This window comes from Zootoca vivipara, chromosome 7, assembly GCF_965207765.1.
Source record: "Zootoca vivipara chromosome 7, rZooViv2.hap1.1, whole genome shotgun sequence".
NCBI classification, from domain to species: domain Eukaryota; kingdom Metazoa; phylum Chordata; class Lepidosauria; order Squamata; family Lacertidae; genus Zootoca; species Zootoca vivipara.
Genome location: NC_142590.1, coordinates 4,574,204 through 4,590,823, shown reverse-complemented (window position 1 = coordinate 4,590,823; position 16,620 = coordinate 4,574,204). Strand labels below are relative to the sequence as shown.

Here is a 16,620-nt window from a genome sequence, read left to right as displayed (position 1 = left end):
GAAAATAATATGTAAGAAGTCAGGTCACATGCCTTGTTTTCAGAGCTACTGATGTTAAAAGGGGGGTAATTAACAATTGGCAGACTTGGAAGAGGCAAACCCTAGCAAGGGGAGACTACAACTAAGATCAATGCCAACATATATCAACCACAATTTGCTTTTAACTTTGGGTCCTAAAATATAGGAGTCAGATATTTAAATGAATTTGTAAATTGTGGAGAGGTGGGTGAAAGAGTGGGAAAAATACACTACAATCCAATCACAATCTCATATTCGTACTTAAGGAATAGGAACTATTACATCTATGACGACCAAAATAACCATCTGGCATACTTAAAACATATTTTGTGACAAAGGCAATAAATCTGAAAAAGCTGGTTCGACCGCACAAAAAGAAATAGCATGGTTTCACATATCACAAGTGCTGGCAGTTATGCCATTCTGAAAGAACTGCTGTTGGGCTTTGTCTTCCCCAACTCTGCAAAACAATAAAAAACCCAACTATTGCCTATCTATTTCACCACATGCAGTCTTGGCTGACTCTGCTTTTCAGCCTCCAAATATTTCAAGCCCATTCTCAAATTTAAGAAACAACTTAAATCTCATTCCCCTCTGCCTGACTAGAAAATATTGAAAGTATAATAGTAAGAAAACAAATCATAACAGGAGTGAAAATCAGGACCCAAGCTCTTAGGAAAGCTGTTTTCTAGTAATTTTCAAAAAGTGAATGGATGGAACATAAAGCAATATGGTACTGCACAGGGTAATAAAGGCACCATTATTTTCTCTGAGATAATTTAAAACAAAACAAAAATCATAAACTTTGTGGCTGTTCTTCTGCCAATCTCACAAAGTTAAAAGACAATTAAGATGTGGTTGGTTTTGTAATTAAGACTACGCAGAAGTGTGCTGAAGAGTTATTCTGCAAACTTGACTTCTGAACTCAAGAGAAACATATGGCTGCTAATTGCAATAATACCACACAGACTGAGGAATGGTGGCATGGGACCTTTTCCTAGATCTCCTTTATGTTAGTGAGAAACAATTTCCTGGACAAGAATCTCTAGAGAGCCCTACCTGTGGTAAGAAGGTAGCAAGTGGGAATTGTGATGAGCCTGCTAAAAAAAGATTCAAACGAATTCTAAATCCTGCACTCTGCATAATCACATTATCTAAAGGGCCTTGCAGAAGGACTGAAGTGTCAAAACACTGAAATTTGATTCGGCAACTGTGCCACTAATAATAACACCATGACAGGCTCATGTTGATCTCAAGAGTGGGACTCCTGAGGTGGTAATAATGAGTAAAGAGTTGCTACAGTCAGCTGGGCACCTTTTCCAATTATTCACATAGGAAACAGCATCCACTGTGGGGATCTAGAAGGTGATAGGAGCCGTACTCTTAATAAGTATTATATGCAAATACACACTGGCACAATTTGCAATTCTTTTAAGAAACTGTGACATTAAAATTACTTGGCACAAAACATCACTCTTTTTCAGTAGCATGCACTTGCTTGTAAATGTTACATTAACGGCTGAGATTCTTGTCTAATTCAAAATAGGCTAAGCAAGTCTCTTCTGCTGTTTAGGGACAAAAATGAGCGGTAAAGGCAGTCCAAGTGCATATTGGCACGACTGCAAAACAGAAAACTTTTCACTGAAAGCAGACTGCACAGAAGAAATAAAATGCAGTGACTGGGTACCACATGCTCCCCACTAAAATCAAAGGCTCCCAAGAGCAGTTAACTTTAGCTGGATAATATAATTAATATAAATGTACCAAACCCAATTATAATGGCCACAAACATTGATGACATAGTTCTGATTGTCTCAAACATTTTACACAAATTGTACAGAAATTATAAGAATTTTTCTAACTAATAAAATGTTAAAGGTCAGATGACATTTCACATATTTAATAAAGTAAGGAGTTAACTATCTACTGTATGGTCTAGTGCTACATGCCTTGAAGACATTCAAGTCATCCCCAATTGAAAGGATGAAGAGGTCAGAATAGTTACAAGCCTCTTGCCTTCTCTGGCATTTTGAGGCCAGTTGCATCAATGAGAGGGATGATTCTACCATTTCCCTGTGGCTGAATTCTTTCTAAAGTAAGATGCGGATTCAGTGTGTTAGAAGTCAACACTTGGGAGGTGACTAAACCTATTTCCCCAAAATTTACAGTAAGTGATCTTGGAACTATCTAAAAAATGTATTTTAGAATATCCTTTGCCGTGCCACAAAGCAACATGCACTTATGATAAATAGCACAGTATGTCAATTAGGGATGGATGAATCAGTCTCCACCTTTGTTGGTTCCATGCACCTTTTCACATTAATCTGAAATCCCCCTCCCCCAAATTCACAAAATTTACATATATTTATATACACACCCAAACATAGCTTCATCTCAAAATATACATTTCCAGTGTTTTGACTGAGACGAGAACTGCACTGAACATTTGGGAAGTGTGAAAACTGATGGATAACTAAGTTCATATCTGCACATTGGTCTGAGAAATGCGACCAGGTCAGTTCATATCAATCATCCCCAATGCCAACTTTCCAACAACAATGAAAGCAACATAGGAAATTGAATTCTGAATCTATTTCGAGCAACAGGTGCTACGGTAGGGAATGGCACTTTAGCTCCAGTTTCCTGATCTACTTGGATATTCTCACAATGCTGCACAAAGACTACACAATTAATAGTTCTTGATGAAGGCAAACCGATAATTCTGGCCCCATCAGCAGAAAGCTAGATTTACGAGCTCTTCACAATCCTCTTATATTACTACTGGTACTATTTCCTGGCTTCTCTCTGAAAAAGATTCTAGGTTTTTTCCATGGCTGATTTGCATTCCATTTTCTCCCAACATCCAGAAGCCTCTGGCTTTTCTACATGGCATTTCTACTTAGCAAGTCCTTCCCAAGCCAACCTACTTACACAGCGAAATGAACACACACAAACAGGCATGAAAAGAAATGGCTTCATTATAACAATACTGGTAGATTGAGACCATGCCTAATCTACATAATCAAACTGTGTATGTGTCCACAAGCAATAGCTTTTTTGCTTTCCTCTAAGTAAGCGCTATGACTAGCTTCCAACACTGTATCTGAGAAAGTGTCTAATACTGGGGTGGGAGAGCTGAGAACAAGGCCAATATATTAAACATCTGGCAACCAATGTGCCACTTTGGTTTTAGATAGTACATGGGTAAAGGTAAAGTTACCCCTGACCATTAGGTCCAGGCGCAGACAACTCTGGGGTTGCACGCTCATCTCGCTCTATAGGCTGAGGGAGCCAGCGTTTGTCCGCAGACAGCTTCCAGGTCATGTGGCCAACATGACTAAGCCGCTTCTGGCGAACCAGAGCCGCGCACGGAAACACTGTTTACCTTCCTGCCGGAGCGGTACCTATTTATCTACTTGCACTCTGACGTGCTTTTGAACTGCTATGTGGGCAGGAGCTGGGACCAAACAACGTGAGCTCACCCCGTTGCGGGGATTTGAACCGCCGACTTTCTGATTGGCAAGCCCTAGGGCCTAGGCTCTGTGGTTTAGACCACAGTGCCACCCGTGTCCCTTAGTCTAAAAAACCTGGGACAAAATTTTCATGGCCCTCTAGCAGCTATGGTGGCTCTTGTACCAGAAGTAATGTATTTATTGTTAACTCTGGAAGTGTATACTTCATTCTGAACAAGCTAAGCCACCTAGAGCAAAATATACATCAGTATTTTGCTGCCGTTATTCTTTGTTTACTTTTGCTTGCTGGTTGCTCTCAACTCACCAGTTCAGTATAAGTGACCTTCCAAATAAGATATGAAGAGTTGTGAATGACCTCTCCTTATTTCCTGTTAAGTGCCAACTATTGTTTGTTGTGATATCTAAATCTTCAAACGGATCCTTTATCAAGAATCAGAAGCCAAATATAAATAATGATTGTGATTCTGGTTTGGAAAGAAAGTCCTAAACACACTTTGCAAATTTGGACACTGCAACAAACAATGCTATTTATGTATGGAAAACGTTTATATAAACTTCCTTCATTGAAATTGGTACCAGGACAGTTTACACAATTAAAATAAAACAACAGAACAGAACAAAACCACAAGATAGCAGTTAAAACAGAACTGATAAAAATTCTCAGCTCTGACCAGGAAAGAATGGAGAGAAGGACCTTGGGTGATGACCAGAGAGTTACTATTAACCTGGAAGGTGAAAGAAAGCTACACTGTAAACCCCCCCCCCCCCCCGGTTACACAAGCCAATGGAGCATTCCAAGTTCTCCAAACAATGGTTGGGAGCATTGCCTCAACTGAGCCACTAATTTGAAACCTCTAATTGTGAGCCGGATTTTCTGCCAGATTATGTGAAATGCAGTCTTAAGTCAGCATTTCAAGGAGAAGGAACATCATCCTTTTGCTCGGTGGCAATTAAAAGCATTATAAAAATAGGAATGCTATGGCCTAGTGCAGGGGTCAGCAAACTTTTTCAGCAGGGGGCCGGTCCACTGCCCCTCAGACCTTATGGGGGGCCAGATAAATAACGCAGAGATGCATTTTAAATAAAAGCACACATACTACTCATGTAAAAACACGCTAATTCCTGGACCATCCGTGGGCCGGATCCAGCCCCCAGGCCTTAGCTTGCCTAACCATGGCCTAGTGGCATGACACATGTTTCCAAATGTGTCACAAAGTGTTGCTAGTGCAACATGCAGAAGAGGAAGGTGGTTGCTATAATTCGAGGCCAAGACAGAGTAGAAATAACAGAACAGTCTTTCCTGAACCAAAGAAAGATACTCAGGGTTTGCTTGTTTTCCTATAACCTGAAATAAGGTATGCTGGTTGTCTAGGGAAAACAGAAAAATTAAAAAAAGCCTAACAGTGAGCCAGGAAAATGGGAAGAAAGCAAAGAAAAGCAAAACGATACAATGAACACCATTGACCAAAACAATATTCTTAAAACTGAGCATGAGGCAAAGCTTGCACTCTCACCAAGCTCTAATTATCCACATGCTCCACAGAAGAGGATGTGTTTTGCATTATAAAAGTCCCAAGGATTGCACCCAGGTCCTTTAATTAAGGGAATACCAGACAGGAGGTCCGGAAAAGACCTCTGCCACTGGCAATGAAAGCAAACATTACCTAGGCCAGTCATCCCCAAACTGCGGCCATCCAGATGTTTTGGCCTATAACTCCCATGATCCCTAGCTAACGGGACCAGTGGTCGGGGATGATGGGAATTGTAGTCCAAAACATCTGGACGGCCGAAGTTTGGGGATGCCTGACCTAGGCTCTAAGGCAGCTTAGTATTTGCTTGTACAACCAACTTCCACAGGATCCACATTGTGGATGACTAATACAGCCTCCATAAAAATGCAGTGAATTTTGCAGCACCAGTAGTTTAGCGGCCTTTGGCAGCCCTGGTGAATGCAGTAGCCTCCGGGTGAGGCTACCACAGGACAGGGACACAGCTCATGTTGTTGCAGTAACCCAAATTTTTGTTGCTTCCTTACCCAAAAGGGAATCTTTCACCATCTATGACACATCTTTACCTTTTTACCCACTGGACCCAGATAAATGACCTGCTAAACCCACACTAAGATACAACAAGAAGGGAAAATGAGCAAAAAATGTTTACCCCGTCTGGCAGTGCCCTCCAACACACAGCACTGACAAATTCATTTGTATCATCCTCCTTACGGTCTTTGTCCAGGACGCTTTTGACAGTGTCAAATTTGAAGGTTAGCAGTGTCTTTGAGAGACCCTTGTAGTACAAGTAGAGGGAATTATTCTCACTTCCTGCAATCAAAAGCAAAAATAAAGAAAGAGGAGGCAGATTGGCAATGTGCAAGGATTCCTAAATATTTGTTTCAGATAGCTTTTTATGGGGTATGTAAGTGTGGGTTGGAGGCTAACTGTTACAGCTAAAGCAGAGAACTCCAAGTAAGATCACTGCATTGCATAACATTACCTACAACTCGTTGTAGCCAACGCTTGCCAGGCACATAAAATTCAGGTAGTGTAGAAAACAGTGCAAGGCAGTGGTTCTGAAGGCTAGTAAGAGTTTTTAACTGTATTGTGGAAACAAAAGAACTATTTCCAAGATGTCCTATTATCACTCTACCATGCAGTGGTGGGACTTCATATAAAGTCTTTTGTGCTCTGCTCCAGGCACCAAGACTTCAAGAAGAAGGGTAACAAACTGAAAAGGAGTCAGAAGTAAGCTACAAAGGTGATAAAAGGTCTGGAAGGGACATCCTGTGAGATAAGACTGAAGGATTTGGCTTATTATTCAGCTACAGGAAAGGGTGGCAAGGGGCAGCTATGTCGACAGCTTTAAAGTATTTTAAAGAATCTCAGAAGAGGGGAGAGATAATCACTCACCATATTCCCCAGTGCTTTAAAAGTTTTCAGTTTTTATAACTGGGGTGTAAGTCACAATGTGCTGTGGCAAATCAGATGCTTTAATTTCACTGTGCGACACAAGCATGAGCTTTGCAGGCAGTACATGTTGGTCCCCTTTGCTGAACAGTTGTTTCACTTACCGCAGGCAATATAGTCTCCATTGGATGCCAAACCCACAAAATTTTTCTCATTGATGTGACCCTTAAAGGAACGCAGACAGTGTGGCTTTCCTACATTCCACAGCTTTAGCTGACTGTCCGTTGACCTGAAAAAAAGACGTATGAATCACTCATAAGTCATTAGTTTGCACTGTATGTCAAAGTGCTAGGAAGGCCCTCCGAAGAAGACATGGACATTTGTCAGGGCAGGCAAAACCACTGCACACGTGGGTATCCGTGTGTAGCTTGAGCAGTCAAGAAAGCAGATTCCCAACATGATCTCTCAATAGAATTAAACAAGGAAGACACATTCACCAGAACAGGCCTAGCACCAGGGTACACAAAGTGCTCTCTCTGCTAACCAGCCTAAATCAGATTTTTTAAAATGTAAGTTGGATTTTGGTCTATTTTAAACTTCAGTTACATTTAATAACTTTAAAACTAATGTGTCTTAAAATGAAGAAGTCTATGTGTACACTCCTTGAAAACTGCAACTACACTACGGTAAAACCAAGGTTTTTTACTTTTTTTGCTGCAAAAACTCAAAATGAGGAACATACCAAACTTGTTGTCAGTACAGTGGTACCTCGACTTACGAACGACTCGACAACTGATTTTTTTGACTTACAGATGGGGGTAATGGCCGCGCGCTTACGAATGTCTCGACATCCGGGGGGATTTTTCGACTTAACAAATTTTTCAATGCATTCCTATGGGAAATCGCGTTTCCAATGGCGTTTTTCAACTTACAAATTTTTCAACTTACAAAGGTGCCTTCGGAATGGATTAAATTCGTAAGTCGAGGCACCACTGTAATTATCAATAAAACATCTCATAATATACTGTGTACTATTGTGACAAATTCTGAAAATGTTTGCTATTTCAATCAACTATGGACATAGTTGTCCCAGGTGGGACCCAGGTGGCGCTGTGGGTTAAATCACTGAGCCTAGGGCTTGCTGATCAGAAGGTCGGCGGTTCGAATCCCTGTGACGGGGTGAGCTCCCGTTGCTTGGTCCCAGCTCCTGCCAACCTAGCAGTTCGAAAGCACGTCAAAGTGCAAGTAGATAAATAGGAACCGCTACAGCGGGAAGGTAAACAGCGTTTCCGTGTGCTGCTCTGGTTTGCCAGAAGTGGCTTAGTCATGCTGGCCACATGACCTGGAAGCTATACGCCGGCTCCCTCGGCCAATAATGCGAGATGAGCGCGCAACCCCAGAGTCGGTCACGACTGGACCTAATGGTCAGGGGTCCCTTTACCTTTTTATGGACATATGCTCTTGCTTCTGGAAAGAGAAGGGAAGAGGCAGACAGGTCTGCAGGGTTTCACTGCACTCAGGTTTGTGTAGTATGTGGTATGTACTTAAAATGTGTGTAAGCTATAGCTTCATCAAAATACGGATTTCAGAGCATAGAAACTTAAAAAGCTACAAATACAATATGAAACATAGCAATATAGTACAATTTAGAGGAATAAAACTATTTAAGTAGCTAAAAATACCATAATTTTAAATGCCTGGATCAAGAAAAAGGTTTTAATCCGGTGCCAGAAAGGCTACTGTTAGCACCAGTGAGGGCCTCCTTTGATGATCTTAATACCCAGGCAGGTTGATACAGAAGGAGACAACACTTTTAGATATTTGGACCAGAAAGCCATTTAGACCAAGGGTGCCCCTTCAAATGTTGTTGGAATGTAACTCCTCTCCACTGGCCATGATGGCTGAGGATGATGGGACTTGGAAGTCCAATAATATCCGCCAGTCACCCCTTTCGACAACCCAGTCACATGGGCGTCATATAAATAATAAATTATTATTACTGGTTATCCTTCATTTAAAGCTTTATAGGCTCAGTTGTGAAAGTGGAGAGGCTCTGGAACTGCACCACGGCAGGTCTGTGTAGGCTGGAGATGGGAACACTATAGAACCAAAAAGTGGGCAATGGGTAGAGACGCTAGTGAACACTGGAATTGTTCACACTCCCCATAATATCACAAACCTATCTGAGAAATGCAAGTATGGCAGGAGACCTTGCGGTGTGAAAATGGAAGTCTGGGGACCTGAACAAATTGTGGCTGCAGACTGCCACAGAAGAGGCTGGCACACTTTTTGCTTTCCTGTTGTTGTTGATGATGATGATGATGTTATTTCCTTTGAGGGGAAGGGAAATCTTTTAATTATTTTAATTGTGAAAATTCAGTGAACAGACATGGAGAAAAAAGTACAAAATGAAAGAAACCACTTGCCTTGGAGATGCACAGACTCCTCCCCAAAGCGTACCCCCCCCAACTATTCACAATGCACAGGATGCAATAAAGCAGCGCCAGAACTGACGAACCCTGGTAAATGTTAAAGGTAAAGGGACCCCTGACCGTTTAAGTCCAGTCGTGGACAACTCTGGGGTTGCGGCGCTCATCTCGCTTTACTGTGGCCTGGAGGTCATGGGGCAGATTTAATTGATGTGATCTATAAAACAGCTTACGTTAGAAAAAGCAAATATTTTCTTACAGGTTTTTTTAATTGCAGTTAACCACTGATAAAGCTCTTCCACTGACTGCAATGTTATAATACAGCACACTGTGTTGGGAGGGAAGTGGGAGAGAATAGATCCCAACATCTCTGCCCAGCTATTGCTTCATCTGAATTGGACAGCTCTGTCAATATAACCCAGGGCTATGGAACAAGCATTTTCAAATGTCTGTCTCTCAAGTAGGACAGGCCTCTTTTGTCCTTTCAAGGTCCCACACATGACGTTGCCATCTGATTACAAGGGCAAAATGCTCTGTGGTTTTGATACTGTCCATGGTTTAACCATTCAGTTTAATATAAGTTTGACAAGCAATGCTTCTATTTCAGTTGCCAAACCTCCGTAACTTCAGTACAGAAATTATTTAAAGTATGAGCAAATGTACTTCAGTTAATCTCAGATGGGGAAAAAATAGATCTCTTATGTCATTTGAATGGTAGGAGAGTTCAAGTTGGCTAAGGAAGATAGATCTTTTTATATTTTTGAATATTTTGGTCCAATATTTTCATTTTGGTCCAACTGTGGGTGGATTAAACTCTGAGGACACTTTTGAGAAACATACCATAATGTAATCCCCAGGGACAGTGTGGAAAGGGACACCTCTAATATGGCTGGAAAAGAAGGAGTGGGCTCTGTGTTCCCGTTCATCAAGGAAGTTTGAACCATAACTCCCACTTGACCTACCCCAAATTGATGTATTGATGTATGTACCGTATGTGATTAAGAAGTCCTAGAGTAGCTAATGCTTTGAGTAAAGGTAAACTGGTTACTGGCCAATTTAAATTGTCTCTCATAGTTCTGGTACCTATATCTGCCTCTGGAGTAGCTCCAGCTCCTAAATGTTGTGTTCTCCTCATGGGACTTTATGATTCAGGATTTGGGACGATGACCTGCTGTGCCAAAGGGTAGGGTCCCCTCTTCACTAGCTCTCTTAGCATGGTATTCCAGACCTCCTGTTACAGGGGAGTTCAGTTCAACTATAACTCTGTACATGACCCGAGACTGTGGGATTTGCCTTTGCTCTGAGTCTCTGACAGGAGAGGATCATTAAGGTGGGCAGAGGAAGCCCTAGAACGTATGTCAGATGCAGGAGGTTGCACCAATTAACCCCATAATCCAGGATCACATCTAATACAAGCAACATCTTTGTTTAATTCAGTAATGTTTCCCTCACTGAGAATAAAATGAATATCAGGCATAAAGCAATAACACATCCTAATTAAGTATCCCCCCCATCCTTAGAAGTCTGTCAGCCTCCTTTCAGCAGGGTGAGGGCACATTGCTAACAGCATCATGGAAAAGCACTCCTGTTGAGATAGGACAAGCGCCCACTACCTGCACTTTCTGGGGGGGAAATGAAGACATTTTTGTTCCAAAAAGGTTACCCAGCTGGAGGAAAAGGACTCTGCCATGGGTGCGCATTTTGCATTGCATTTTTAAAATCTCCAGATTTAAAATGCCCCAGATTAAATGCCCAATGTTTGTTGTTCTAATAAGAGATTTGCTAGCCAAGGTGAAGACCACTGCTAGTCTGAAATAAAGGAGATTTTGGGGACTCTTAACCCTAAATTTATTCCAGATATCAAGCAGGTTCTCTCTCTATTACTGGTTCTCCCTCTCTGATTAGATGAAATGACACTCCATAAGCAGCAAAATGGCAGCTGTATGTTACCACCAGGGGAAATTCCTGCAGCTCTTGCAACATTTGCCAGTAAGAAGAATCATGCTTTGGAGCACAACATTAGGTATTAAATACAGCTGGGTGATATCTGGTTTTCAACATGGCAATATATCACCAGCTAAACATCATGATAAATCAATAGATCATGATGTCTGAAATAAGGATGGAAATATGCAGAGACGAACAGGTATTACTGTACTGCCTTTCTATTAGCACCTTCACATCTGATCAAGCTATTTCAGAACTTAGTGTTTGTTTCAGCATGCTCTCGGCTCCTCCTTCTAAAGGGACTGCTAAATACAAACTTTACAAATAAATTCAGGTAGGTAGCCGTGTTGGTCTGACGCAGCCGAAATAAATGAAAAAAGTTTGTTCTGGGTATAAGCTTTCATGTGCATGCTTCTTCAGAAACACTGAAACAGAAGTCACCAGACCCTTATATATAGTGGCAGGGTGAAAACTATGGACAGACCTGGTCTGAATAGAGATATTGGATTCTTGTCTCATTACATATGCTAAAGCTATTTTTTGTCATCTGCATACTATCCCTTGCTTTTTCCTGTAGGACTAATTGCAGTCGTTAACAGTCGCCAACAGGTTTACTGTACCCATTGAGTCAATCACCCATCTCCTCCTTCTGAGAAAAAAACCCACCCCACCCCACCCCACCCTCTAAGGTGCTACTGGACATTTTTTTATTTATTTTACAAATAAAGCATGTCCGTTTTAGCTATGTTTTTTCTTGGACTCCTTTGAAGCCATAGGCTATGGAGCCAAGGGAGGTGTGAAACAGTCCTTTATTTTTGTTCTATCAAAAGCACAGCAATCTGTTTAGCAGGATGACACTTCATACCAACACAAGTTATGTGCATAAACCCCCACCCACAAGCCATATATTTTAATGTCTTTGAAAATACACCAAGTAGAATCAGTAAGCACAGAGGTTTTTCACAAACACCAAGGAAAATACTTACGCAGAGACTATTTCTTCTCCACTAACGAACTTTGCATATGAAACAGCCTTGCGGTGCCCTTTGAAGACCATGATTGGTTGCTTAGTGTTCCGAAGGTCATAGTAGTGAACACAGTGATCTGGGAAGAGGTATGACCAAGAAGAAAAAAATAAATCACTGTATGCAAAATGCTACTAATACTGCTCAATTATTTGTTTACCAAGCACCTTAATACAAAGAAGTATGGAACATAATGCCCAAGATCAAGAATCTGACTACTGTTCTAATCAAAGGCCTGCTAGTCAGGGATGTGGATCGCAGCTATTCATTGATTTGGCAAGCAAGCAGCTTTGGGGGCTGCTAAACCCACATTAGGGATGCGGCTGGCGCTGTGGTCTAAACCACTGAGCCTCTTGGGCTTGCTGATCAGAAGGTTGGCGGTTTGAATTCCCGTGATAGGGTAAGCTCCTGTTGCTCGGTTCCAGCTCCTGCCAACCTAGCAGTTTGAAAGCACGCCAAAAAGTGCAAGTAGATAAATAGGTACTGCTACGGTGGGAAGGTAAACAGTGTTTCCATGCTGTCAGGGTTGTTGTGACTACTCTTGAGTAACGACCTTCCATATGCTTGTCTTTCAGAAGCTTTTATTAGTGCACATTATTTACAGTGTAACAAACTGCTGGTTTCATGTCTACTCGCTCGAGACAGATTCCTGCACTGCCCCCTTCCGCGTTCTAGACCAACATAAAAGCCTTGGAACTGAGAAGCGCCTCCCTTTCCTCCTCCTCCTCAATTCCGGCGTTGGGGGGAAGGGTCTCCGGTCTGACTGATTCCTGTCCTCTCTTTCCCCCTCCCTCTCTCCCTGCCTATGGAGCAGGGGCTCTTGGATGTTGCCAGAGCCCTGGCACTCCCTTTCCCGTTTCCTGACTCCCTCCATCAGACCCTTCGCTCTCATGACTGCTGGGAGACGAGCTGCTTCGGATGAGGGGGGGCTGTTCTCTGTAAGCCCCCCCCCTTACACATGCACTGCTCTGGTTTCACCAGAAGCGGCTTAATCATGCTGGCCACATAACCCGGGAAAACTGTCTGTGGACAAACGCTGGCTCCCTTGGCCTGTAAAGTGAGATGAGCGCCGCAACTCCAGAGTCATTCGCGACTGGACTTAACTGTCAGGCATACTTTACCTTTACCTTTAATCCCACATTTGTTCTAGTTAACAAGCAAGCTGCACAAGTGAATCCGCAATACAAAAGTCCTCAATGAAGAAGTGTTCTCTGTTTTCCTACTTTTTAACTGTACTATCAAGTTCACATATCTGAAGGGAACTACTATATGAAGAAACCAAATGCCACCAGAAACTAGCAGGGACCAGTTAACTGTTTCAGATGCAGAGCACCCATGGTTATGAGACCAGGAAGGACTGGGAGTACACTTCAGAGTTGTACTATTATGCTTCCACGTGCCAACTGTGCTTATTTTTGAAACTAGGGTATCAATATATTTTTAATCCAAGGTTTGAAAGCCAACCATGACTAGCATAAACTTCAGCGCAGATACAACGCTATACCATTGTTAATTACATGGCTTATGGTAGTTGGTATTGGGGGTTGCATAGCTAAGCGGCCAGCAAAGTGGAACCAAAACCTATTTAGGTCAGAGTAGAAAACAAAGGAACACTAATGGGGGGAGGGGTCTATTCAATCGAAAAGTTAGGAAAGCTTACTATTGCAATCAACAGCTATTGCAGGCTAGCAGCAGAAAATACAGTGTTTGCATATATTTAAAACAGACTTGATGGTCTCAGAAAGTATTTGTTTAATTGAGACCATGGATTTCTCTCCTATTACTGTACAGGTGTTAAATTAGTATAGTATTGCTACAAAATTGCTGACAGTGTAATTACTATTGTAGTGAAAGGACTGTGTTCTTCTCTTCTATAAATCTGAGTTTTGCACAGGAAACCTGTACCTCTAGTATTGCATGGATTTGGGGTCTCGCTGCTTTCAGTTTCTTGTGTATGTATATCCGTCAACTGAGGATAACACTTCACATATCTGACAAAGTGGACTCTAGATCATTTAAGCTTATACTTTGGCAAATCTGCTAGAACTGAAGTATTACAAACTATATTCTTCCTGCAACAGACTAAACCTGACTACCTCTCTGGAAAAAGGTTTTTAGTAGATTGTACTGCAAGATACAATGAAGCTGAGGCTCCAATACTTTGGCCACTTCATGAGAAGAGAAGACTCCCTGGAAAAGACCCTGATGTTGAGAAAGGTGGAGGGCACAAGGAGAAGGGGACGACAGAGGACGAGATGGTTGGACAGTGTTCTTGAAGCCACCAACATGAGTCTGACCAAACTGTGGGAGGCAGTGGAAGACAGGAGTGCCTGGAGTGCTCTGGTCCATGGGGTCACGAAGAGTCGGACACGACTAAATGCCTAAACAACAACAACAACAACTGCAAGATAACAGTTGATTGAATTCTATTGAAAACTGCAGCCTTCTTTCAAGCTGGAGCGTTTCCATCTATTCAGTAGGCACATTTGGAATGCTGCAGACTTCAAGTATCAACAGAAGAATGATGAGAGGAGGGAATAGATAAGAAACTGGATTGCTACAGACAGGGAAAAGGTGCAGAGGGGCAGAAGCATCTGCTTTCAGCTTTGAATTCTCCTTCCAAATTCTGCAGTAAACAACTCCAAGCCTGATAGCATATGGCCCCATCACAGCAGGCCTGCTTGCATAGCCTATGCAATCAATCAACTTCTGTTTTGGTCAGTATGAGTCCAGGAAACTGTATGGTCCCTCCGTTCTAAAATTAGCCACTTAATAATTGATTATTATAGAAACTATTGTCTGTGCCAATAGAGTTTTCATTATTATTTTTATTGATTCAAACTTGCATTGTTTAAGTAGCTACCTCATGTCTAATGCTCATCACATTCATTAATGCCTGAACAGGTGGCCATGTTTCCTAATTAAAGAGATTCTCTCTCTCCCCCTTCTCTTTTTCAGACCATATGGACCTTTCACAGAACAAGATAAAAGTGCTACCAGCTAAGGAAGCCAAGATTAAACCAGGCTAAGTGAGAGGAATAAATATCCCAAGTACCCAGGCAGAAGCCTCTCAAATTGATTTATGATGGACTGAAACAGCTTACAACTAGCCATGCTCATGGCAATCCTATACTGTACATCTTGGACTCTATATTTAAAGCACTCTAAAGCAGCCAGACAATTCCTCTAATAATGAGCACCAAGAACAGACCAGAAGAACAAGTGCATGTGGTGGAGAAAAGAGCCATTCCTATCTTTTATGATACATGCACCCATCTACCATATATCAAAGTCAGAAAAGCTAAAGCACAGAATGAACTCAGGCTTGCTAGAGAGGTTAAAAGCAACAAAAAGGGCTTTTATGGGCATGTCCGTAGCAAAAGGAAGAACAAGGAAACAGTGGGCTCACTTAGAGGTGAAGATGGTGAAATGCGAACAGGGGACAGAGAAAGGGCAGAACTCCTCAATACCTTCTTTGCCTCAGGCTTCTCCAAAAACAAAAACAATGCCTGATGTGAAGAATATGGCGCAGATGATTCAGCAGGGGAAACACAGCCCCGAACAAGTAAGGAGGTAGTACAAGAATACTTGGCTAGTTTAGATGTATTCAAGTCTCCAGGGCCAGATGAAGTACATCCAAGAGTATTAAAAGAACTGGCAGAGGTGGGAATTCCTGGAGAACAGGCGAAGTCCCAGCAGACTGCAGGAGGGCAAATGTTGTCCCTATTTTCAAAAAGGGGAAAAGAGAGGACCCAAACAATTACCGCCCAGTCAGCCTAACATCAATACCAGGAAAGATTCTAGAGCAGATCATTAAGCAAACGGTCTGTGAGCACCTAGAAAGAAACTCTGTGATCACTAAAAGTCAGCATGGGTTTCTGAAAAATAAGTCATGTCAGACTAATCTGATCTCATTTTTTGACAGAATTACAAGCCTGGTAGATGAAGGGAACGCTGTGGATGTAGCCTATCTTGATTTCAGCAAGGCCTTTGACAAGGTGCCCCATGATATTCTTGCAAAGAAGCTGGTAAAATGCGGGCTAGACAATGCTACCATTCAGTGGATTTGTAACTGGCTGACTGACCGAACCCAAAGGGTGCTCATCAATGGCTCCTCTTCATCCTGGAGAGAAGTGACTAGTGGGGTGCCACAGGGTTCTGTCTTGGGCCCAGTCTTATTCAAAATCTTTATCAATGACTTGGATGATGGGCTTGAGGGCATCCTGAGCAAGTGGGAGGGGTGGCTAATACCCCAGAGGACTGGATCACACTTCAACATGACCTGAACAGATTAGACAACTGGGCCAAAGCAAACAAGATGAATTTTAACAGGGAGAAATGTAAAGTACTACACTTGGGCAAAAATAAAAAATAAAAGGCACAAATACAGGATGGGAGACACCTGGCTTGAGAGCAGTACATGGGGAAAGTACCACTGTATTCTGCTCTGGTCAGACCTCACCTGGAATACTTTGTCCAGTTCTGGGTACCACAGTTCAAGAGGGATATTGAAAAGCTGGAACGTGTCCAGAGGAGGGCAACCAAAATGGTCAAAGGCCTGGAAACGATGTCTTATGAGGAAAGGCTTAGGGAGCTGGGTATGTTTAGCCTGGAGAAGAGAAGGTTAAGGGGTGATATGATAGCCATGTTCAAATATATAAAAGGATGTCATATAGAGGAGGAAGAAAGGTTGTTTTCTGCTGCTCCAGAGAAGCGGACACGGAGCAATGGATTCAAACTACAAGAAAGAAGATTCCACCTAGACATTAGGAAGAACTTCCTGACAGTAAGAGCTGTTCGACAGTGGCATTTGCTGCCAAGGAGT

The 16,620-nt window shown here is 42.2% G+C and overlaps 1 protein-coding gene across 4 annotated transcripts in view; it reads right to left on the bottom strand.

Annotated features, from left to right (window-relative positions):
- COP1 (COP1 E3 ubiquitin ligase) overlaps positions 1 to 16,620 on the bottom strand; it is a 106,903-nt gene that overhangs the window by 14,335 nt on the left and 75,948 nt on the right. For all 4 annotated transcript variants that reach the window (XM_088674845.1, XM_088674846.1, XM_035121329.3 and 1 more), the window contains 3 exons: positions 11,757 to 11,874; positions 6,559 to 6,683; positions 5,652 to 5,812 (listed from right to left, as the gene is read on the bottom strand). In XM_088674845.1, coding sequence (XP_088530971.1) covers positions 5,652 to 5,812; positions 6,559 to 6,683; positions 11,757 to 11,874 — 404 coding nt within the window. The remainder of the gene's footprint in view (positions 1 to 5,651; positions 5,813 to 6,558; positions 6,684 to 11,756; positions 11,875 to 16,620) is intronic.